Below are 23,146 nucleotides of genomic sequence, written 5' to 3'. Positions count from 1 at the left end.
ATCTGCATTTTAACTGGATGCCCTTCTAGGTTAGTCTGAGCCCAATAGCAATCTGAGCTTTCATCTGCATTCATTATACGCACTGTGTTGACGTTCATTTCTTCATCAGAAGATGAGCTTTTGTCATTTTTTACAGTGTACACTTTTTTTTTATTTCTGAATTTGTCTTTTAAATCCCGTTTCTTACTCTTTTCCATAGTTTTTCTGTTCCGACATGCTCTTTCCACATGTCCTTTCTTGCCACATTGACGACAGTCCATTTCTTTACACCAGCAGGTAGATGCAAGATGACCTGTGTTACCACACCTATAGCACGGTCCCGGAGAGCTGCTCTGACTGCCGGCAACGTTGTGCACTCTTCCTGTAGCATTTAGTTGCTGAGCCTCTCTGGACGCCATTTCCATTGTAACACTGATGTTGATAGCCTTTTCCAGGGTCAGGTCACTTTCAGTCAGCAACTTTTTCTGTGCTGCTTCATTCCTTAATCCACACACTAGTCTGTCCCTTAGTGTGTCATTTAGCACCTCTTTGAACTCACAATGTTCAGCTAGCTTTCTCAAAGCTGCCACAAACATGGTTACGGACTCCCCCTCCTCTTGACAGCGCTTGTGAAATCTATATCTCTCGGCAATTACAAGAGGTTTTGGTGAAAAATGTCCAGTGAGAACACCCACTATCTCTTCATATGTTTTACTCCCCGGAGCAGCTGGTTGTACCAGACTACGAAGCAAAGTAAATGTCTTCGGGCCCATCACACTCAAAAACGTTGGTACTTTCCTTTCGTCCTCAATAGCATTAGCTTGAACGAAATAGCCAAAACGTTCCGTGTACGAGCTCCACTGCTCAACGTCCTCGTCAAAGGGGCCAATCGAGCCGATAACTCCCGCCATTCTGCGCCTGGTTAATCAGCCTGCCACTTACTTGACTGTCTTCCTCAAAACTTTTAATGTCCGCGGCTTCCAAAAACCTTGTGCCGCCACTTCTCCTCCGCACTCAGCGCAAAGTCCACCCCGAGAGAGAAAAAAAAAAAAACGTCGCAGGTTCAGACGCCCTCGTCGCCACTTTTGTTGTATCCTCTACTGTTAATTCGGGTAAGGATGAATGAAGGCTCAGGTGTAGACGGATGACTTTTTAATTACAACGAAGCAAAAACAGGAAGACTTGAAGAGCTCTCATTTACATTGCTCAACCGCACGCGCTGCTTGATGACGTCACGCATAACCACGTGATTCAACACAGACCACAAATACATAACACCCGTCACATTTGCGCTTGCTCGGCATAAACGCGGCCAGATGTGCACGTCGCACTTGTGCGTCTGGTGAAGCCTTGACATACGGAGGCTAACAGTCATCGCATGCTCCCCCTCCTGTCCTTTTTTTGTCAGCCGGGAGCCGCCAGCCACATTACGTTGCCATCCCTCTCCTCTCTGTGGCCAGCGCAGGCCCGAGACCCGGGAAAAGAAAAGAAAAAAAAAAAAAAAAGCTCGCTGCCAGACGACGAGACAACGACGAGGCGTTCTGGTTCTCAATGTCTCTTCTCATGTCTGCCTCCTTGCTGACTCCCTGGCTGTCCTTTTCCATCCTCCGTCTCACCCTTTGTGTGTTCGTGCGCGTCAGCGAGTGTTTGGACACTTGGGAGCTGCAGAAATATGCTGACGTTTTAGCAGCCTTTAAGTTGCGAGCAAACAGTCTTTTGGTGACACATCCTGCAAGCAACTCTTGCCATGAGTCCGCATGGAATGTTTGGAATAGTATGTGGAATATTAGTGTCATTTTAAAAAAAAATATTTATTAAATATTTATTTATTTTATTTCTTTTTTTTTTTTAATTTTTTCCGCTTCCCCCAAATTGTAACAACGAGGCACTCTAAAGCAGTCCAAAGTTCCTGTGCACAAAACTGTCAAGTTTTTTTTTAATCTGCTCTATTTATTATAACCTTTTTCTGCATCACGTGCTAGCACTCATTGTGAACAACGAGGCACTCTAAAGCCATCATCCGTAAAGAGCTGAATCTTTACTGTTCCTATCTTTCAAAATGGTATTTTTTGGGGGGTATTTTCTTTCTTTGTTTTTTGGCTGTCCATTTTTTTTTTTTGTGCCACGTGGGTACCGTGCCCGAAACATCAGCAGGACGAACTGAGTTGCCTGGAGGGAACCATGTTCCAACAAACGTGCATAGAATCCACACTTGAACGGATTATCTTCTTGGCTCATTTTCCATTCCTCGCTTTCTTGATTTGTATTTCATGTTTTTTTTCTTCAATGGCAGCCAATCACTGTGAAGTGTTGAGAGGACGATAGCGTCGTATGCATGTTGTCTCGCCGGGCTTCACGTGCAGAAACATGCGCACATGACATTGAGAGTAAATAAGTCACTGCCCAGGGGAGAACTGGGAGTGTGTGCGTGTGCGTGTGCGTGCGCGTGTGTATATCCAGCATCTGTTTATTGTCTGCTTCTGAGTTACTTTAGTTGTGTGCTTAGTGTTATGAATACAAATCAATTTATTACCTCTCTCAGCTGCATGAAAACCCGCCTTTTAGACGAGTCCATTACTCGCCGCCACTAGTGCGGCGCTCTCCGGTGAATAAACACTTCCTGGAAAATATGAATAGATTATGAAGCCTGCATATTATATAAAAAAAAATGGTATAAGGGGTTACCAGGCAACAGCTGTCGTGTTTTAATGCGAGTGTGACTGTTGCGCATGCGGCGCTTGAACTAAATGCTAATGCTCTCGTTATTAGAGTTGTAACATCTCACTTAAATAGACACCTCGCTTAAAATGGGGGCCGCTCCCCGCTTTCATCAAACAAAGCGACAATTTGCAAGCACGCCGAAACGCTTTCGGTCAAAGCGCGTTCCAAGCCGCGCTTGTGACGCGGTGCGCGGCGGCGCACCTCCACTGACTTCACCCTGACGCAACGTCTGAAAATCCCGCTCGTCCGCAGGCCAACGAGAGGCTGTCGGTTTACTGCGTGAAACCTTAACGAGACGCTCTCGCTTCTATCTGGAGATTGCCAAAAATGAGACACTTCCCGGTTTGCCCTCACATGTTTGGATACGTTATGAAAGGGTTTACAAAATATGGCTTCAAATATCGCAAGTGGACCCCGGGCCGTAGTTTCGAGTGAGCGTCAGTCGTGGCTTAAAGCAGCTCCTTGCTTTCTTTTTGGAACGATACATTCCGCTCAAGAAACAGTTGAAAGCATTTCACTGCTGTCTGTTGTGTTGTCGCTGATAAATGTTTCAAGAATGAATTTTTTCTCCTCCAGCTGGATCCAGACAACACCGGTTTCATCGCAGTGGAGAACTTCACCAGCCTGGTGGAGCACCATGAGCTGCAGCTGGACCCGTCCAAACTGGACATGCTGTTAGCGCTGGTCCAGAGCAATGAGGACGGACAAGTTTGTTATCAGGAGCTCATCGAGCTGGTGAGTCGCGACGGTGGAAATTTTCGGGGGGGATTTTAATCATTGTTGCATGATTTGGGTTATGAGCTTACTCACGGGATGAATTCAACTTTTAAGTCAAGGTAACGAAATGCCATATTTTTTTGTTGCGGAGTAACATTGGTGTGTGTGAAGGTGCATCTTATTAAAATGCTGCAGCGACTCTGGCGTGACATTGCAGGCGATGCGCGAGGTCGCAAGTAGCGTGACATTTGCAAGCAGGTAATCAGCAAACAACCGACAGAGTCGCTCCGTCTCCGTGGCCTTCTGCCCGCCGTCCGTCCTTCCTGTATTCAAACCTCGTTCCTCTTCGCCATCCGTCGCTTTTGCGACACTTTTACAAGTACCACGCCCTGAATTTGTGACAAATGATGCTCTTTTATTAGAGCCGCTGTTTTTATTGGTGGCTCGTTTAGGCGAGAGCTTTGTCATTTCGAGTCTGGTTCATTGGGAGGTTTTTTATTTATTTATTTATTTATTTTTTCATTCTTTTCTTAAATTCAATAGCACACAAGCTTAGCTTTATAGTCTTTGAGTGTGCCTCATTTCGTGAGCTTTTTCATATAAATAGCAGACCACACACGCGCACATACGAAAGCATTTTCTTTTTCGAATTACAAATGAAAAAAAAAAGGACTAATAGTGTCCTTGCGCTCTCATTCGCAGCCAGGCTTTCCTTTCGGCTTATGTAACATTTGTTTCTAAATGTTATTGCACTTATTTTCTCCCTTCAGGAGGTCCAATCAGAGGGGCACTTAAATAATAAGCGCTCACATGTTTTGCTTTCAACCCAGCGAGGCTTTTGTCGCCTTCCCAGAAGCATTCGAACAGAATGAAGCACTCAAAACAAGCCGCAGTTCATCCTTTGATATATTTCTTTGGCATATTGAGCGCACTGGCAAATATTGTACAGCGCCTCAACCACGTTTTGATAGCGATCAGATCCAAATGATGCGATTTTGAGCTTTGTCATGATTAAACCATGAAAGTCGAACAAGTTCGAGGAGAGGGGGGGCGGGGGGTTCTCATTTTAAAAGGATTTGGGCAAGAAAGTGCGTTGAGTATTTGGGTCAGGGTGGACTCAGCGAGCACTTGGCTCTCCGTGTGGCAAGTAACTAAGTACAAATACCTTGAGTATTTTTTTTTTTTTTTTTTACTCCTGCCACTGATTTATCAGAAAATTCGCCAGATTATTGCGAGCGTTTTTTTTTTTCTCACTTTGTGGCTTCCGTGGCCTTTGAAACAATTTTTTGTGTCTTATGGTTATGACTAATTACTATTGAGCTGGGAGGTATTGACCGCGCGCTGCGGCTAATTAATCCATCAAGGACAATCGACGAAAGCTGATAGCGGCATGTGCGATGGACAACATGCGGCAACGGCGAGGGAGGGACAAAAGCTCCTCACTCATGTGTATGCGTGCACACCTGCTGCTCGCCATTTAGCCCGTTCAGCTGTCCCTTAAGGCTGTTGCTATCTTTGTGCTGCAAGCCTCAGCATCCCTTCCGTAAGGGACTTTCCAAGATTCTCCCTTTTTCAATATTGATTTTTGTTCACTTTATTTATGTGCCGAAAACATTCAAGCTCAAGGAGATTGCTTTGCACCATCTTATAATTTCGAAGCTAATTCCCATCGACACAAATTTTATTGCTAATGCACGTCCAGTGCATCAAGAGGCGGTCCTTGTTTTGTCATGTGTTTTTTTTTTTATCTGGCAGTCTAATTCAATTTATGACTGCTGCCGTGTTCATTGCAGCATGTAATCGCTTTAAAAGGGTGTTGATGGCCACTGCGTTGCCATGGTAACACACACATATTCAATTTAACTGGCCAAACGGGAGAGTAATTGGTGTCAAGGAAGTCTGTTGAAGTGAATGTTGAACATGAGCAGCTGCTTTATTTTTCTGCAGCAATTTGTTTCCTCTGCGGTCATTATTTGCTCATTCCTGTGAAAATCTTCGCCTTCCGTGAGTTTAGCTCATTAGCGAGTGGATTGATGGAGAAATTGTGCCTCCACGCGCATGACGAGCCCGGAAGTTGAAGTACCTGATTATGGATCTACCAAAAGTTGGGCTTGTTTTAACTTCCCGCACTGGCGTCGCTCAGCACAAGGTTGAAAAATCCTTTGCCGCTCGCGATGAAAAGACTTGCGCTTTGTCGCCGTGAACGTCAGAGGCCGCTTTCTTGTTCCGTCACAGTTGCTTTGTGTCAGATCTTATCACGGCGCACAAAGTTTGATTTTGGGATAATTGCTTGGTTGGCAGTTTTGCCTCCAGGGAGCACTATTGTTTTAGCTACAATGGTTAGCTCGGGACTTTCAGGTGAATCTGCTGTGTGAAAGTGGAAATAAGCTTTTTGCTTTAGGAAGCCAAAATATCAGACAAAGATTTTTTTTTTTGTTTTTATCAGCAACACTGTGATGGATTTCTTTTTTCCAACTTTTCTCTGGTGGTAATTCTTTTTTTTTTTTTTTTTTTTCCTCTTTTTGCGATATACTGTGATTTATGGCACTGTGAGCAAGCAGCACACTTGATCTCAGCAGGCGGGATTTTTTTTTCCGGCTCTTGTTGAAATCCGAAATATTCTTCTAAAACCGGGAAGTACAAACTTTTTTTTTTCCACCAACTACACTTTTTTTTTTTTTTTTTAAATCCCAGATGAGCAGCAAGCGCTCCAGCAGTTTCCGACGGGCCATCGCCAACGGCCGGCGCACGCTGCAGAGGGAGATCCTGCTGGATGAGACGGGCCTGGGTCTCTACAAGCGCTTTGTCCGCTACGTGGCCTACGAGATCCTGCCCTGCGAAACCGACCGCCGCTGGTACTTCCACCAGAACCGCCTGTGCCCACCGCCGGTCTTCATCGCCGTCATCACCATCGTCCAGGTGAAAACAAAGACAACTTTACTTTCACGCTTAGAAAAGGTCAAATTCTGAGACTTGTTTTTCACCATTTCAGTTCCGCTCTTTTTTTTTTTTTCGTGTTTTCATCTGCGGAGGTTGAAAAAAACGTCCGTACAGATAACTGAAAACCAACTCAAGTCTACTTCCCACCACTGGAAATGGCGAGTGTTCAGGTCACTCAGTCGGACACTCGACCCACTGAAGAGATTTTTTTGGCTTTGAACTGAGTGATTTTTTTTTCCCCACTGAGCTGCATGTGAAGTGCTTTGGAGCCATTTCAGAGTCAGGAGTTGAAAGCCTCACTTGTAATTTTTATTTTTCTTCTCCTCCCCCAGTCTGATTTAAACCAGGTCATCAAGCACCCGAGCCACGACAGAGCCTTAAATGACCCGTTTTGCTCATGTGCAAACCCGCTCGACGCAAACACTGCAAAAATCCCACTTTTCATTCTTGTAATCATCATTATTGTGAGCAAAGAAAGTCCCAGCGCTGTAATAATCGCGGCAAATGATGCCGAGTGGTCTGTGATGACAATGCATTAACGGTTCACGCTGACAATGAGTCATTTTTCCGAGAATAGGAATTGATGGAACTCAATGAAACGATCCCTGCGTGCTGAGTACAGTACCTCGTGGCATTTGTGCATCGCAGATCATCGTGTTCATGTGCTACGGGATCATGCTCAACAAATGGGTGCTGCAGACCTACCAGCCCGACTTCATGAAGAGCCCCCTGGTGTACCACCCGGGCCACCGCGCTCAAGTGTGGCGCTTCTTCAGCTACATGTTCATGCACGTTGGGTACGTAAGCGCCATCGTCATGTCTACTTTGAAAGTGTTGGAAGCTCACGCTGTCCGCTCGCTGCACTCCCTCTTAGCTTGGAACAGCTGGGCTTCAACGCTTTACTGCAGCTGATGATCGGGGTCCCTTTGGAGATGGTCCATGGCGTCTTACGGATAAGTCTGCTTTATATGGCGGGGGTGTTGGCGGGTGAGTGTCTCGTTTGAAGGAAATTTGTTTTTATTGCACAAAACACCGAGAGTTCCATTTTGAGTCTCGTGTCAGTTTGAAAGCCCTGTAAAGTGAATTTATCACGTCGGACTTGTGCCGATCCCTTCTGGAGTGGCCGCTTTAGAGCGCCTCGTTGTCGGCCATGAAAGATGCAAGTGTGAACCGGAAGGAAAACAATGTTGGCATTTATTTATTTATAAAGTCGCATTTGCCAGCCAGTGCGTGGATCTGGCGTGGCTGCTCTAGAGCGCCTCGTTGTCAGTCGTAATGCACGCATGTTACGGAGACACTAGGAAGAGATTTGTGAAGGAGACGAGACCCGATATGTCAATAAGTCCGTTTCAGACTAACTGTGGTCCAACAGTGAGTCTGAGAATGTTTGCTTTGTTCCCTGCTTGGTCTTTTCTTTTTGTATTTTTTTGCCACTCAGCAGTACATCCGCGCTGACCTAGTTTGCTTTTGTCCTTTTGTTTGCAATGTTTTACTCCCCTCCCACAAAAAAATGCTTAGAATTTACTTTTCCCAACTCGCTGTCATTTATCAAGTAAAAGGTCTCCGATTGCCGCTGATTTTTGCATAAACTTGTGGTCCAACTCCAGATTGGACTGCGTTCTCTCTCGTAGAGGTCACGACGCCGCACTGAAGGGAACCTCATTAACGTTCATCCTGCGGTGCGCCACTTTGGAGATTTGTGGCCTTTTTTTTTTTTTTTTCCGTGGCCGCTGATCACTGCATGGCTTTTCTCAATGCTCGTCTCCCGCTAATGCGCATTTGTACAAGTCATCAAGCCCGCTGCGCAAATCTTCTCGCGCTTCCCCTTTTCCAGCACGAACAATTTGGGTTGTCGAAAATCTCGCGCTCAGCATCATTAGATCACTGTAGCAAAGCAAACGTCTAATTCATGCGGAGTAATACTTAAATGGGATATTTTGCCTCTTTGGTCTACGTGACTAAACGTTCAAATGTTTTATTTCTCTTCTCTCATTTTCTCGGTGCGCCGTGTAAAATTAAGTTAGCACCACTCAAATCTTCCTCTGCTCGGTGAAAACAACCCACACGTGTACACTTTGGGAAGACTCATGAATTATTGTACCCTTGATTTATTTCGGCAGTGATGAACGCGGGACCCCCGATGAAGAACGGTGGAGAGCAAAGCGGGGGGAATTTTGCCCGAGTGCACTTTGAGTCGCCGTTCGTTCGTAAGTTGCTGAAGACAATCGGCAGCGAGATGACTTGCGGCAGCCAGGTCCCGGAGTCAAAATGCTTTCATGCGAACGACTCGGCTTGATCCGTCGACATGACAAATGCGATTTGCCGAGCGTGAGTTGAATCGCAGTATTACGGGTTGGAATAGGACTCGGACGACTTTGACAGCATTGGCTCTTGTCACCGTTTTTCCGACAAATGAGACGGAATAGGAAGAGGCGGCGAGGAGATGAAACGGATTGTGATGAGTTGGGGAGGCGTTGCGGGTCAGGATGGGAAATTTGCAGCTTGAGTTTCAGGAGGCACCTGCTTGAGTGGTTGAAAAATGTCGGAACATACTTGTGCAGTGCGTGCTTAGAACAGGAGCCCGACCTTGTCAAAATCAGAAGAATCGGGGCGGAGTTTTGCCAATTAAAAGCCGACTTTGAAATATGTAACTGTAAAAAAATGTGGGTGTGGGGAGGACGCAAAGGACATTATTGGTATTCAAAGTTGCCACTTAGCAAAAATTCACGTGTAATTTATCGGGTTCACTTTATACAGTGGCTATAAAAAGTCTACACACCCCTAATTCAAATGCCATGTTTTGGTGATGTAAAAAGAAACCAAAATAAATCATTTTCCCTCCAATCACGTGCCCTGTAACATGCACAACTTAATCAAATCTTTTTTTTTTTTTGATATGTATACAAAAAGCAACATGCAGCCGCTTCAGTGCAACTAAATATGTGCCCAAACACACCGCAAGAACCTCCCCCGCACCACAGGCCTCCTTTCAAAGTGCTCCTCGTCAAAACCCCAAATTACTTCCTCCCAAAAATAAAGTCTGCCACTGTACATTTTGTCCTTGGGTGCGAACGTGCCGGAAACAGGATCATTTTTGACATTATTTTTTGGGGGCGACAGATCCGCACAGACCTCAGCCGTCGTCCTCGATCGTTGTCGTATCCGCGTCGCAATCATTCACGCCTCAGCCGCGCCGACGCCGGATGAAGGGCCTCCTCGGAAAGATGGAGAATGCAACTTTGTCATTTTCGCTAGCGTCGCAGGCGGACCGCAGGGATTGCCGTCTTTCTTTTGCGTCCCTCTTGCCGCCTTCATTCAGCTCCGGTCGACATCACATCATTCCTCTCCGCTCACGAATTTGGATATAAATCAGTTTGTGCAAGTAATAAAGCAGGATTTGTGGCGCTCTCTGGTCAACGTCAAGGTCGATTGTGTGAGCTTGAGAAGGACTGAACAAACTGTTTGAACAAGACAGCGTGATGAACGTATTCGATAGATACTGTGTGATCCAGTCAAGCTGCAGAAAGTGAAAAGCTTATGTCTATTTTTTTTTAAACTGAAAAAATAGTGAGAAACAAAACAACTGGGGATAGGCCTTCATTACGCCTTTTCTATGAAAAGATCGGGTTGGTTTGAACAAAATAAAATACAAAATATTTTCAAAAATAAACTGCAATGAACCACAGATTGTGGATCTGAAAATTTGTAACATATCAAAAAGTTTAAATGTCTTTGTAAACTGTCAAAAATATCATTTTTAAAACATTAAAATAATAATTTGTTCATAATTAAATCAATTAATTTTTAAAAAATTAATACATTGTTATTAATCAATTTGCTTATAAATTTTGAAATTATGACGTTAAATCCTGAAGCGTCTTTATGTAAATCCAATGTGCAATTTACTATACTGTTAAAAAAAGTTCTCCAAAATTCGAGGTAAAAAACAACCCAAAAAAAAATTGTGCTGTATTTTTTTTTTATAGAGCTGAATATTTTGACAAGGTTTTTGTGCACTTAACTATTAAATTTCCTTAATTGTCCACTTTCCTACAACCTTTCTTTTTGAGTACACTTTGGTTACATTTTCAGACCATTTCTGGTCGCACACTTGACTCCACTTGAACTTTGTGTCCATTTTCCCACAAAATTCTGGCGAGCGTGCAGCAATCGAAGGCCCTGCTTGCTTCTTGGTGTTCTCCTTGAAGATGGAGGAGGAAAGAGAGCAAATGGGCCTTGTAATGGAAACGTGACAGATGACCCGGCCCGCATCGCCTTCCCGTGCTGCGCGACTTTGTCACGAGTTTACATTCGGAAGCCAATCGAAGCCGCGTTGTCTAATCCCGCCGCGGTTGACGGATGTTGTCGCTCCCGTAATGTCGTCCTCCTTCCTGTGATGTACTCGTTCTTCCGCCGCATTCACATCATATTGGCACAGCGGATGCTTGTTTGCAGAGGCGCACCGCGCAGGAGAAATAGGATTAGATTTTGTGGCAGAAAATAGAAGGCTTGTTGCTCGGTGGGCCTGCGATTGGCATGGAGTCGTCACAAGCCGTAATCAGCTTCATCTTTTTTTTTTTTCTTTTCCATTTAAAAATGAGGGTGAAATATCTCATGTTTCAATTGCACTATTTAAGTTACACATAACTTTTTTTTTCCTTCTACATTACATTGGTCCCATTTATGACCTGGCCAAAAAATAAAATGTTGCTCTGGAGCAACAAAAGTGTGCCCACCCCTCCTCATACTTAAAAAAAAAAAACACTAAGAAGAGGGAAGTCCTTTTTTCCCGTCATTGTCCTTCGACATCCGACAGCCACTTTGCTCTGTGCATTAATTATAAAGCGCAATATTGTCAAGGTCTCTCTGACTGGTACCTCCCCCAAGGGCCCCCCGCCTCCACCTGCCAAGGAGGCCGGCTGACCTTGGCGCTATTATTATAATAATCGTTCCTAATGCCCCCCCGCCTCAAAACTTTGGGCCACTTAGACATTGAGCACAAAACAAAAAACGATCCCTAATATTGTGGCTTGTGAGCATCCAGATCCAGAGACATGTTGTCGCATGTGAAGTGAGTCAAACGGGATTTGCCTCCTCCTGTTGGCGCTGTTCTGTTCACAATGAAGCAGGGGAGAGGCTTTCTTTTTCTTTTCTCGTCCTCCAGTGATCTGATGATTTTTTTTTTTGTAACTTTGCTGTTTTATTTCCTTGAAGAACTGCATGAAAAAGAAACGTGGAACTGATTAATTTAATTGCGAAAAACCCACTTGCAGCAGAACACCAAAATGCTGATGCACCATGTTTGCTTTGAACTGTCGGCTTTGCTAATTGACCACAATCTGCTGACCTCGGAGCCTTACTGGTTTGGTATTCCGTGAACTTTTGTTTAATGAACGTAAACTTGGACACGAGTGCCTGGAAGGAGCAGATTGGTACGCTCAAAGAACAGGCGGAAAACCTAAAAACAAGTAGACATATTGAAACAGGAGACATGAAAGAAAAAATGTTCAACAAAATAATAATTCATCAAATTACAAGCTCACAGTTCAAGATCACACGCACTTTTTGTACAATATTTAAATAGACAGTGAACTTCACATTTGATTCCTGCATGAAGTTGTCTTTTGTTTCATTATTCCACCCACTCGATGGTGATGGCCGTTTTGCTCTCTCCAGTTTTTGGCCTGGCTGAAAAATATCCTTCATCGAGCCGACAGCGGCATTAAAGTGGTGATGAGACCTCAAAATGGATGCCGCTATATTTCATGTCATGGAAAACACGACACGAATGAGACAAAAAGCGTCCGGTGACGGATGAGACTGACTTGAAGTGTCTTCAAACTCCAAGAATGGCGCTCTCCAAAATTAGTCGAATATCAGCAAAAAAAAAAAATAATTGATTGACCGAAACAGGCTGCATTTAACGACTTTTTGTCCCTCTCAATATTGATGCCGATTCATCACACGATTGTCCTCTTCCCATTATTATTTATTTTAACAATAAAAATAAAATCCAAACTCCAACTTTTGCGATTTTAAAAATTGGATTCTACTTCATTGCGGTTCAACGACTTGTTCAGCCCCGAAAGTCGCCGTGCAATTAGCAGAAGTTGCATTAGCCGTCATTGTTACGTATATAATGAGCTCCAAAGGTCCACAGGTCGTTGACGCTCTTCTCTCCCACTCGCCCCCAGCGGGCTCCGCCTCCTCTCGTTGGCGCTGGCGGCAAAATAAATCTGATCAGGCTTTCGTGGACTTTTATTATCCGTCAGAGGCGTCCGTTTGGCTCGCAGGAGTGCTGACTCGGGCGCATCACTTTGTGACCGCTGAACGTTTCTCTTGCAAAATAGAACATCAACTAATAATTTTTTTTTTTTTTTTTTAACAGTGATGTATTTTATTTTATTTTTGTAATTAATTCGCAGCATAGCGAGATGCCGCGGTTATCAATTGCTTTTACACGATGGCTTGATTCCGTTGCATTCTGTGTTTTAGTTTGCGGAAGAGTGACGACGACTGCGAGACTCTGTCAGAATCTGGCCTCAGATCCGTTCCGCGCCACACGTCTGCGCTTCATCCTGCAGAAAGCGCCGCGTACAAAGTTGAGGGGCGGGGGCAGCCCGAGCGCTGCGGAGAGTCAACGGCTGGTCTTGGCGTTTGGTTTGACAGAAAGGCTCAGCTCTGAGGATTAGACGGAGGTGCTTTAGTCGTGTCGTTGACCCCTGCTCCGCTGCGGCTGACGTGTTTTACCGTCATCAAATGGATGTCGCGGGCTCGCCGGAAGATTTGTGCACGTCGGCGCCGAGGATGGCGGCACTAAATAATCTGCGCACGAGATGCAGCGCGTCAGAATTAATCGCACACCTCGCGGCTCTGCTCCCGCAGGAGCGTGAGACGACTAAATCTTAAATCCTCGCTAAGCGGGAGAAGCCACAGGACGGCTCTGTTTAATATTCATGTGGAATATTTGGAAGGTCTCCCTAAAGAAGCACAAGTTGTTGTTGTTTTTTTTTTTTGCAAATATATTTTCCATGAAATTGTATTCATTTTTCTTAACAATCTATTCTCTCCATTTTTATTATTTGCACTGCTTCCAGTACGTCTACGTTGCTGTTATCTATTTATTTCTTTTTTGTCCAATCAGAGCTCAGCCTTGATGTGTTGCCATGTCAATCTAATCTGCCCAGGACCTTAAGAATCATGCCGGCCACAAGACGTAACTTCAACCATATTAGCAATGAGATCCGATTTTCAAATTCATCCTCCCCCGATGAGGTCGAGCATTTTTCAAAATCATGTTCGACAAATATTTATTTTCTCAAATGTGAGTCGTACTTTCCTTCTATTGAGCGTCTAAATAATTCTATGCGGCAAATATGACAATTTAAGTTGTGAATGTAGGTCAGCGCTTCCGCTAACGTTTGACGGTCCGCCACCGCATTTAAAGTTGGCCCAATTCAAGCCCTCGTCTTTCTTTAAAGAGATGCGCCACCTCGCCGCTCGCGCGCCACTGTGAAATTGTAATTTTGTCCGAGCAAGCCGCCAAAATGGGCCGTCTCCTCCGGTGGGTCGTATCAGCCTTCATCCGCGCCCATAAATCTTGACAAAAGCAGCACCCGCAGGTGCAGCGGCGACGAGTGACGAATGACTGTGCGGCGGCGCTCCGATTACCATCCGTCTTTGCGGCCCTGCAAAGTCTTCTTTTGAGACAATGTTTACTCTTTTGTGCCCACACGCTCAAATTGTGTGCCTTACAGATTTGACATCTCGGCCTCCGACTGTAATTAAAAAGAGACTTGTTTAGTTTTATCAGCCCTCTTTGCGCTTCCCTTATCGGCTCGTTTGCATAATTAACAGTCGGCTGACGCCGGCATCTTGCTCGGAATTCTGACCGGCTCTGGGATGGCACTTTGTGCTCCGTGACTGCCGCAGCAGATGCTCCCTTTTTCACCTCTGTTTGACAGCTTAGCATAGTTAATCGTGTCACGAGCCGTCTACTGCAGTGCTGGAAATGTATTTCTTTTTTTGCTTTGACTTGTGAGCAAAATTGTAAAAAAGCTTTTTGAAGCTTTTTCTTGCCCCTCCCAGTATTTGACAGTGCCGGCAAATCCGCTTGCTTAATGCAAACACATATTAGGAAGCGCCATACACATGCCGACTAAAAACAGCATCGCAGTGTGTTAATGCTTTCAGCCGCATATTTTTTAACACAAACGGTGGAGCAACACATGTAGACAGCCAATATGAAAATACTTGGGCATTTATAATTTATCCGCTCCAAGTGTATGTATTAGAAGCACTGCAGCCGAACATTCCGCTATGAAATTGAAATCATAAACTGCTGGGAATAGATGACTACATTTTCAAAGAATAAATATTCCAATTCAGGTGGTGAAGTTGGGCCTTGACCTCCCTAGCGGCGATTTGGAGAAAGGCCCAAAGGAAGGTGACGGGTGTGAGGCTGCGTGATGAGTAATCGGACCCCCTTTTGTTTCCTAGCCTATTCTAAAAAAAAAAAAAAAAAAACATTCAGCCGCTGCTCACAATGCATCATTTTGAAAAAGCTTTTTCATTTGTCACAAAACAGAATAGAACCCCCCCCAAAAAAAAAGTGTTTCTTTTTCGAACTTGCTCTAATGTCTCCCCTCCCCGCCTTGTAGGTTCACTGACGGTGTCCATCACAGACATGCGCGCTCCGGTGGTGGGGGGCTCCGGCGGGGTCTACGCTCTCTGCTCGGCACATCTGGCCAACGTTGTCATGGTAACTGCCGTCTCGTCCTCGCCTCCATTGTGGCGCAGGGGGAGTTTCTTTCTTTTCTTTTTTTTTGGTACCATTTCAATGTCACACGCTTCTTGTGCATGCGCGCTGATATCGGGGCGAGGGGGGGGGATTCGTCTCTCAGCACAACAGTGCTTTTTTTTTTTGGAGGCATTTAAACCTGGAGAGGGCAACATTTGTACTTTTACAGCAGATCCAGGTCATTTGTAGATGAGGATAAAGAAAAAAGTGTTGAAGATGTCTGTGGAAAATAGCGAAAAGCAAAAGAAAAAAAAAAAGATCTGTTGACCAGTGTAATCCATCAACGTCAGTATCCAACTAATAATTTCCATTATCATGTCAACAATCCACGAGCGAACAGACGCTTGCATGAATTATTAAGTTGTGTTTGTTTGAGTCCACCGCAAAGTAAGCAGTCAATTCCCTGGATGAAGCGTTTTTTTATTTTTTTATTTTTTTTTAAGGCCTCTTGTTGTCCCCGCACAGTATGTACGATTTGTGTGTCAGACTTTTCCTGTGAAATTCTTTAGCGCCAACTCCTCGACCCCTTGCGGAATGTGACGACTCACTTGAAGTCGTCGTCGAGAGCGCGAGGCTCCCTCCAGATGCCGACGGCGACGAGCCTCAGTGGCCCCCGAGGCGAGGCTGCAGACAACAGCTTATTTGCTCTCTTACGTCTGTCGCTTGTCGGGGAAATCCTTTCAGCCGCATCTCCTTTTTGCTCACATGACTTTCCTCCTGCGCGCTTTTTGTTGCGGGAGATGTTCAACCATCTGCCTGCCATCGGCGGTGCGGACATTTTTAGCTCCGTTGGAACTGTCAGAGGACTTTTGCAACTTCATAATTGCTGCTTATATTTTGTATGCAAGATGAGAGAAAAGCACTCACAATAAAACTGTTGCATGTATTATGCATTCCTAAAATGCTAAATAAACCAATATTAAAATACGGGAAATTAGAAAAAAAAGGACTTATTTAATGAGGCGATTTGGGTACATTCCACATGAAAGTTATGTGATAATTAAAAGTTTAAAAACAACGTGCATAAAGATTGAATCCAAATACATTTGACTTAAAAGTTCAATGCAACAAGACTGTTTCTTATTCAGCGATCCTTTTGTGCGCCACTAGAGGGAGCCATACCACTCTTTGAGAATCACTGCACAAGCGATCTTCTAGTCCGATAATCTTTTGTGTTTCAACTTCTCTAATCGTCCACTTACAAGTTCTCAGGGAAACTCCTTTGTAGTGAAAGAAAAAAAAAACATGAAGTCGGATGTCAGCATGTTTGATCAAGATCTCATTTCCATCTCCTCCCCGACTCGAGCTGGCCTCCCACTGCGGTGACCTCCTTCCTTCGTGATATGAATCATTTATCCGCTGTAATATTGTGACTTTGAAGGCCTCTTCTTGCGACAAGCCTTTATCACCATCTATTTTTATCCGCTGTTTTTAATCTTGCATGCCTGCGCTCGCCGGGGAGGCGGGCTGAAAAAGTGGCCCTGGGTCCTTTCCCACAATTCCTCACAGCCAAAAGACACTTCAGGGGCCACGTGATTGGCTGCGTTATTCATCCGGGTGACTAAAGGCCGATCGTCAACGTCAGGATGCCGTTGTTCTTTTCTCCCAGTGGGGTCGTGCGTGCGCTTTATTGCCCCCTTGTCTGTTTCATTAGTGGAGCTCTAATTAACCGAGCGCCCCTGGCTTGGAATGCGCCGAACGGCGGCCAGGTGCACGCAGTCGGGGGCTCGTTCCAGAAAAAGTGGATCGTCTATCTCTCCGCGTTCAATATGTTCAAAAAGAGCAAATGGGATGTTTGGTGCCAAGCTGCTAATAAAGCCATACGGTGGCTCTTGTTGTGTTTTGCAGAACTGGGCCGGGATGAGGTGTCCGTACAAGCTGCTCCGCATGATCCTGGCGCTAGTTTGCAGTAAGTTAGCGTGTTTTTCTTCATGCGCAAATTGAGGCTCCGTGGAAGTCAAGTCAGCGATTTGTTTGGAAAATAATTGCTGAAATTAAGTCGGAACTATGTCGCTGTGAATTGTGGAGATCAGCGCTCTATATTCGTCTTTTGATACGATTAATCTGCAAAATAATTGACAGAGTAATGAATTATTGATGTTATCTGTCAAATAGCTGTTGCTAATTACTTTAGCATTTCAATGGCATTTTGCATTCTTTGTTAGCATGAAGCTAAGTGGACTTTGCTAAGGCTAAAGCAATAAAATTGCTTTTATTTCATGTTTAGTTTTTGAACAAACTTCAACTCAGAGTGGCTTGACTTGTCTTTATTGTAAAGAATTAATCGCCATGTGCGTTCTGTGGTCCAGTGAGCTCGGAGGTGGGTCGAGCGGTGTGGCTGCGCTTCTCGCCGCCGCTGCCCTCGTCCGGGCCGCAGCCCAGCTTCATGGCCCACCTGTCGGGCGCCGTGGTGGGCATCAGCATGGGCCTGCTCATCTTGCGCAGCTACGAGGAGAGCCTGCAGAAGCAGTGCTCCTGGTGGGTCATCGTCTTCTCCTTCATCACCTTCCTGCTCTTCGCCATCTTTTGGAACATCTTCGCCTACGAGCTGCTGGGCGTGCAGATCCCGCCCGCCCCCTGATGAAGGCGCCGCTCCTCGTCTGACTCCAGAACAGGTTTTTCTTTCAAATCATCCTCTTTTTTTCGCTGACATGGGAATCATCAGCGACTCGGCGGACACTTTGCAAAGTATGTCTCTTTTATTAAAGAGGGTAGCAGCAGAACAAGTTCCTCGCGTCCATTTTGAGGAGCTTTTTTTTTTTGGTCTTGTTTGGACTCACCCCTGAGTGGCCGTGCTGATTCATTTTCCGTGCCTCTGGTGAAACAAACAAGGAGACGCGCCACAAAAAAACAAAACAAAATGCGATTCAAAGATCGATTATCTTTTTTTTTATTTCAATTAACAAGGTTGAAAGGTTAATTGTCACGTTGTACCCAACACTGTGGACTCGCCCAAATATTTGACAAAGTGTCCAATCGGTACGGAAAGCCTTTTGTTCATTTAATCGATATCCTCGATATCCAACTGAAGCTCCGTATACTAGTCGGCTCTTTTGTTCTCACTCGTAAGACAATTCAAGTGCAATCACCAGAAAACGGATATCAAGGATGTGGAATAAATGCGTAGATCAACAGTTTTCCGTCATGCGGAGCTGTGGGAAGGTAACCATGGCGATGACGCCAGTGAGGAAACGCTCATCACGATGTAATGAATTTGGTGCGACGTCACGTTCGAAGGCGGACGAGCAGCCGCACGCGTACGACGAACTCAACCGGGGTGGGCCTCTCTCAGACAATACCTCAGCCTCTCCTTCTGACGGCCTGTTGACTTTTGTAAAGGAATGTAATCATAGCGAGGACAGACGGACGGGGGACGGGGGGGGGGGGTATATTGTTGTCGTTTTCGTTTTCATTTGATGGTGGTTGTGTGTGTTGTACATTGATAACCAAGAGTCTATTTACGGATTTCAAAGGGTGCAAAAAGAAGGCTACGATTGTTGTCCCTCACTTGACTTTATACAAACTTTAGTGCTTTACAAAACAAGCCATAGAAAGAACTCATCTGAGATGGTTTCAAAGAGAGGACAAAAAAAAAAACGTAAGCATAAAGAAGCTTAACGTCAGCAAAATGTATGTGGACACTTTGCCCACTTCAACGTCGAAAACTATCAAAACGATCGCGCCAATATTTTGGATTTCATGGACATTAAGCTTTGGCGTCTCGATAGAGAAAAATATTAAATATGAAAACGGGGCCCTTAATGTTTTATAAAATCACAGGTTGATGTGGGCATGAGTAGACGTGCACATAAAATACTTTTTTTGTTTTGACATGAAGTCAATATTTTTGATGAGAAAAAAAAGCTTCATGTTCGTGAAATGCCAAATATTGGGCCGATGGTTCTGATCACAGTTTTCGGACATGAAACGACGTTAAGCTTTTTTTGTTTTTTTTTCGAGGGGTCGCCTCCATAAGTGTGTAAAAGTCATTTTTCTGCATTGTGAATATTCCAAGTCAAAGAAGACAAAACTGTGCAAGTTACACGCCTGTGAACATTTCTCATGTAGCTGACTTTTTTTTTGGGGGGGAGTTTGTTTGTTTTTCGCCTGCCGCTTGAACTAGTTGTTTATAGTTGACGGGTTTGTTTTGCAGACGTGCACAAAGTCCTCGCCCTGAGCGATTTCTCTCGCGAGGATTGCATTTACTCCTTCGGCGCGCCAATTTTCACTCGTCCGATCAATAATTCATTTGAACGTCACTTGGCTGAACATTTTATGCTTTTGCCGATGGGTTCATAAATTCGATCCCTCCGCAGTCCCTCCTGGATGAAACCGTCAGACGGTATCGCAAGTCGGCCCGACTATTCGGAAAATTAGAAAAAAATCAACCATTAACGCCGGAGTAATGGAAAATTGATGGAAGCCCCTCGTGGTCCCTCTGAAATGTTATTGCTCGGACGTAGCGACGATACAGTAGAGTGATGAATAATGCATACATCCGCCGCCAGCCTATAATGAAGAAAAAGGGGATGTCTGAGCGGAGGTTAATGTGCCTCTTTAACTTTTAGATTCATAGGAACTTGTTAAAAAAAAAAAAAAAGGGCTCGTAAGTGCTTTGGATTTTTGTAAAAGACACACACCAACTCGTCCACACGCAACCTTTAATTTGTTCAAATGAGACGAAGGCAAATGAAAAATGTATACTGCTCAAAAATAATCACGGGAACGCTTAAATGCGCTTGTCCTCCGAAGGGTCAAAGGTCAGATGCTTTTGCGCTCTCGGGTGAAAATTTGCTCCAAAAGTTTGAGAGCACAACCCGACACTCGGGTTGATTATGCGAAACTTTCTTTCCCTCAATGCAAGGCCGAGTGATTTTTCAACGTATCCAAGTCACATGACAACATCCCCGCCGTCAAGATGATGCATGGCTGCAAACGCACGACGGTATCTCCCCGACAGGCTGCGTGCCGTTAACTCAATTGGCGGTTTTTCTCGTGCCGCACTTTGGATCGTGATCAGGATGACGTGGAGGAAGAAGACGCGAGCCGAGTAATCCACGCGGTTGCCTCACTAAGATCATGTTTTTCTTCGGCAAGGTCAGCGAGACGATGCTGAAGCGTCATTGATGCTTTAATTCTGCTCCATTCATCGAGGATGACGTGTAGAAAAAAAACAACACTTTTTAGGTATGGAAATGAAAAGGTACTTTGGGGTTGCACCACTCGTTCAAATATTTTTTTTAATTTCCTTAAAAAAAAAAAAAAAATTCTAAATTATGGAGTGTGATCTTGGCGCAAGTGTGACATGCAGTTAGCTAGCTAGCAATGCTTACGCCACGCAAATGCATCTTCTATTCAGTCAGCTGGCATTAGAGTGCCTCGTTGTCGGCAGTGAGTGTCAAAGAAAGCTAAGGGGATGACGGAGATAAAAAAAAATATATATCAAAAATGAAGCTCTCCGAGTGTAGACACGGGCTTTCACAACCGCTCTAGAGCGCCTCGTTGTCTCGGCGCGGAAAAGCCTCGCAACCCCGTACGACAGCCACAAGTGCATGCTGAAAAAGGTCAAAGCGGACTTCCAATAATGTCGTGTGCCATATTGTTTACTGCCAATACATTGCTCTCGATAAATCGTCTTTTTTCCGATTGCGCAGCTGCGCGGCACCTGGGGGCAAATCCAAGAACTGTATATTACAACAAATTGGAGAGCTGCTTCTTCTCTTCACCCGAATAGAAGTGCGGCACAAATGACTTGACACAATGCGTTAAAAGCGAGTCAATCACAATCTCCGACAAAGTTGGCAGTAATTGGTTTCAAATGGACGAGACGACGTTGAAGGCGTAGCAGGGAAATTAATGTGGGGGAGAAAAAAAAATAAAGTGCAGCTCCGAACGGGAAGTCAAATATTAGAGGTTTGTGTAGCAAATGAGTGCGTTGCCAAAAAAAAAAAAAAAAAAAAAATTAAATACTCAAGTATTGTTCGTTGGTTTTGTTTATTTATTTTTTTTTAAAGTTGACCAATCCTGACAGCTGCATAAGCCACTCAGGTAGCCGTGCGCTGCGTCCTGCGTCTCTACAATGGTGCCAAACTGACAAGGTTCAATCTCGCCGACAAACAGACACGAGGTTGCGCAAACACAGCGTTTACAACAACAACAAGGAAAATTAAAAAAAAAAAAAAAAAGCTATTTTTCTCTTTGTCACATTTACATGCGGGAAATTTGTATCAAAGTCCTCATGAATTAGTTCATTATCTATTATATGTACTTTTTAAATGTTCTAAAACGGAACCATTTTATATTGTATATATATGAATATATTTTGTTTTATTTTGTACTGGTCATTGTATTTTGCTTTCATTTGGAAACGATATAAATAAAGAACAATACTGTGGCGACATCCAAATATTTTTGTGCGTCGTTCGTCTGTTCCAGGACAAACTTTTATTTATTTATTTTTTTACATTTGGGTTCATTCAAATCTGATCCAGCGATTGACAGCTGTAAAAATTTGATGTGGGAATTCCCTTTGAACATGTCGAGATTCTCCTTTAGATCCAGAAAAAAAGCCTTAAGAAGGGCTCTGCTTGTTTCAAGTGAGGGTTGCGAAAGAAAAAAAAAACATTCTTCGAAAAAGCCTTTATTGCTGACGTACAAAAAAACAGGTCTACTGTGATTTCTTTCATCGTGTTTTAAGTTTCTTGGTTGCTCTGTGATCAGCATCCACACACTCTTCCGCCACGCTGCCGCCCTTCACATCAAGATCCTCAAGAAGTGGCAACTGCTGTTGCTTAGCGACCGTGAGCGCCCACAAACAGCGCTCCAGCCTTTGGGGCGTCCAATTGGGTTGAGGGTCCGCTGAAGAAACAGGAGACGCGAATGATGTCAAAAAAAAAAAAGAATGTAAGTCAAAAAAGCTCAGATATGATGGCTGTTAAAAAAAAGAATTTCTAATCAACATATTTTTGTTTAAATGACAAAAATGACTTTCATTTAGACTTTGTATAGGTCAAATGTTGAACCTTTGTTCAATCTGTTGGTCATGTCCACCATCTTGTCCAGGTAGAGCGCGTAGTGTTTGGCCGTATACTGGATGGGTTTGAGCCCCGGCACACTTTCCAGGGCTTCGTCCGACATGAACGCCGCCTGATCGGGAGCCGCTGCAGCCAACACAGCTGCAACAAAAAAAAAGAAAATGATACGACTTCCGATTTTGTGCATGATGCTGCGTTGCTGACCTGACGCGGTGGCCGGGCCGACTCCTTTCAGCAAGCTGAGCTCGGCGATGGCCGCCGCCACGTCGGGCAGGAGGCTGAAGGCCTTTCGGGAACATTTGTCCACTACGTCCTCGCTGTTGGAGGACACCAGCTGCTGCAGACGGGGCCTGAACTTCCCCCTCTGCCGACAAGGACGCAGCTGAGATGCTCTGATCTGCTGTGTGTGTGTGTTCTTGTTTGTGTGGGCAACTTACAGTAAGCTTCCACTCCATCAGCTTGACCACCTCCGCCAGTGTGACATGTTTCTGGCATCGACTTGAGATGACGGCGGGCAGCTCCTCTTGGTACCTGAGTGCACACAACCCTCTCATCAGTTACCATTACACACACACATACACACTTGTCCACTGCAGGACAACAGTTTGAGTTGATAACATTGATTAAAGGGGAAAGTATTTTGACCAACCTCTAATATTTCTACAACCAGAAACTGGTTGCCAGTAGTCATCATGCACGATAGGTGATGTTACAATTATGTCGTGCTCGTTTCTCTTACCACTTGTCAAGGTGGAGAAGCTTCCCAGGTTTCTTGCTCTTGCTTTTGGCCTCCACCACATCCCAATATTTATCTTCAACTCTCCTCCATGTTGCAGCCTGCTCGCACTCAAAAAGTCCACTCATGGCCGCGCGACTGCTCTCAAATCAACATAGAACTCCACAATATAACACGGCGTTGCTAATTATCCCTTTGAGACAATTTAATCTAGAATTA

The 23,146-nt window shown here is 44.6% G+C and overlaps 2 protein-coding genes across 6 annotated transcripts in view; one reads left to right on the top strand and one right to left on the bottom strand.

Annotated features, from left to right (window-relative positions):
• Positions 1 to 18,424, top strand: part of rhbdl1 (rhomboid, veinlet-like 1 (Drosophila)) — a 35,588-nt gene extending 17,164 nt beyond the window's left edge. For all 5 annotated transcript variants that reach the window (XM_088284784.1, XM_088284781.1, XM_088284782.1 and 2 more), the window contains 7 exons: positions 3,277 to 3,435; positions 6,112 to 6,336; positions 7,006 to 7,154; positions 7,232 to 7,344; positions 15,018 to 15,118; positions 17,006 to 17,066; positions 17,467 to 18,424. In XM_088284784.1, coding sequence (XP_088140910.1) covers positions 3,370 to 3,435; positions 6,112 to 6,336; positions 7,006 to 7,154; positions 7,232 to 7,344; positions 15,018 to 15,118; positions 17,006 to 17,066; positions 17,467 to 17,738 — 987 coding nt within the window. In that variant the 5' untranslated portion in view covers positions 3,277 to 3,369 and the 3' untranslated portion in view covers positions 17,739 to 18,424. The remainder of the gene's footprint in view (positions 1 to 3,276; positions 3,436 to 6,111; positions 6,337 to 7,005; positions 7,155 to 7,231; positions 7,345 to 15,017; positions 15,119 to 17,005; positions 17,067 to 17,466) is intronic.
• A 2,916-nt stretch (positions 18,425 to 21,340) lies between these two features.
• Positions 21,341 to 23,070, bottom strand: LOC148317740 (uncharacterized). Its single transcript, XM_088284779.1, has 5 exons — positions 22,931 to 23,070; positions 22,629 to 22,722; positions 22,396 to 22,555; positions 22,180 to 22,332; positions 21,341 to 22,015 (listed from the first exon to the last, which is right to left on the bottom strand). Exons 1-5 carry the CDS (start codon positions 23,053 to 23,055, stop codon positions 21,840 to 21,842), a joined length of 708 nt encoding a protein of 235 aa, XP_088140905.1. The 5' UTR covers positions 23,056 to 23,070; the 3' UTR covers positions 21,341 to 21,839.
• Between the last annotated feature and the right edge of the window lie 76 nt (positions 23,071 to 23,146).

Source organism: Idiotropiscis lumnitzeri, chromosome 20, assembly GCF_059441095.1.
Source record: "Idiotropiscis lumnitzeri isolate Australia: NSW breed Sydney's pygmy pipehorse chromosome 20, RoL_Ilum_1.0, whole genome shotgun sequence".
NCBI classification, from domain to species: domain Eukaryota; kingdom Metazoa; phylum Chordata; class Actinopteri; order Syngnathiformes; family Syngnathidae; genus Idiotropiscis; species Idiotropiscis lumnitzeri.
This window is presented reverse-complemented; position numbering and strand designations above follow the sequence as displayed.

What these genes read in the sequence shown, in the direction of transcription:
- LOC148317740 (XM_088284779.1), bottom strand. Translation starts at nt 23,055, where the DNA reads ATGAGTGGACTTTTTGAGTGCGAGCAGGCTGCAACATGGAGGAGAGTT. An exon ending in CTTCTCCACCTTGACAAGTG is followed by an intron (nt 22,723 to 22,930) that starts GTAAGAGAAACG and finishes GTGTGCACTCAG; the next exon opens with GTACCAAGAGGAGCTGCCCG. An exon ending in GACCAACAGATTGAACAAAG is followed by an intron (nt 22,016 to 22,179) that starts GTTCAACATTTG and finishes CTGTTTCTTCAG; the next exon opens with CGGACCCTCAACCCAATTGG.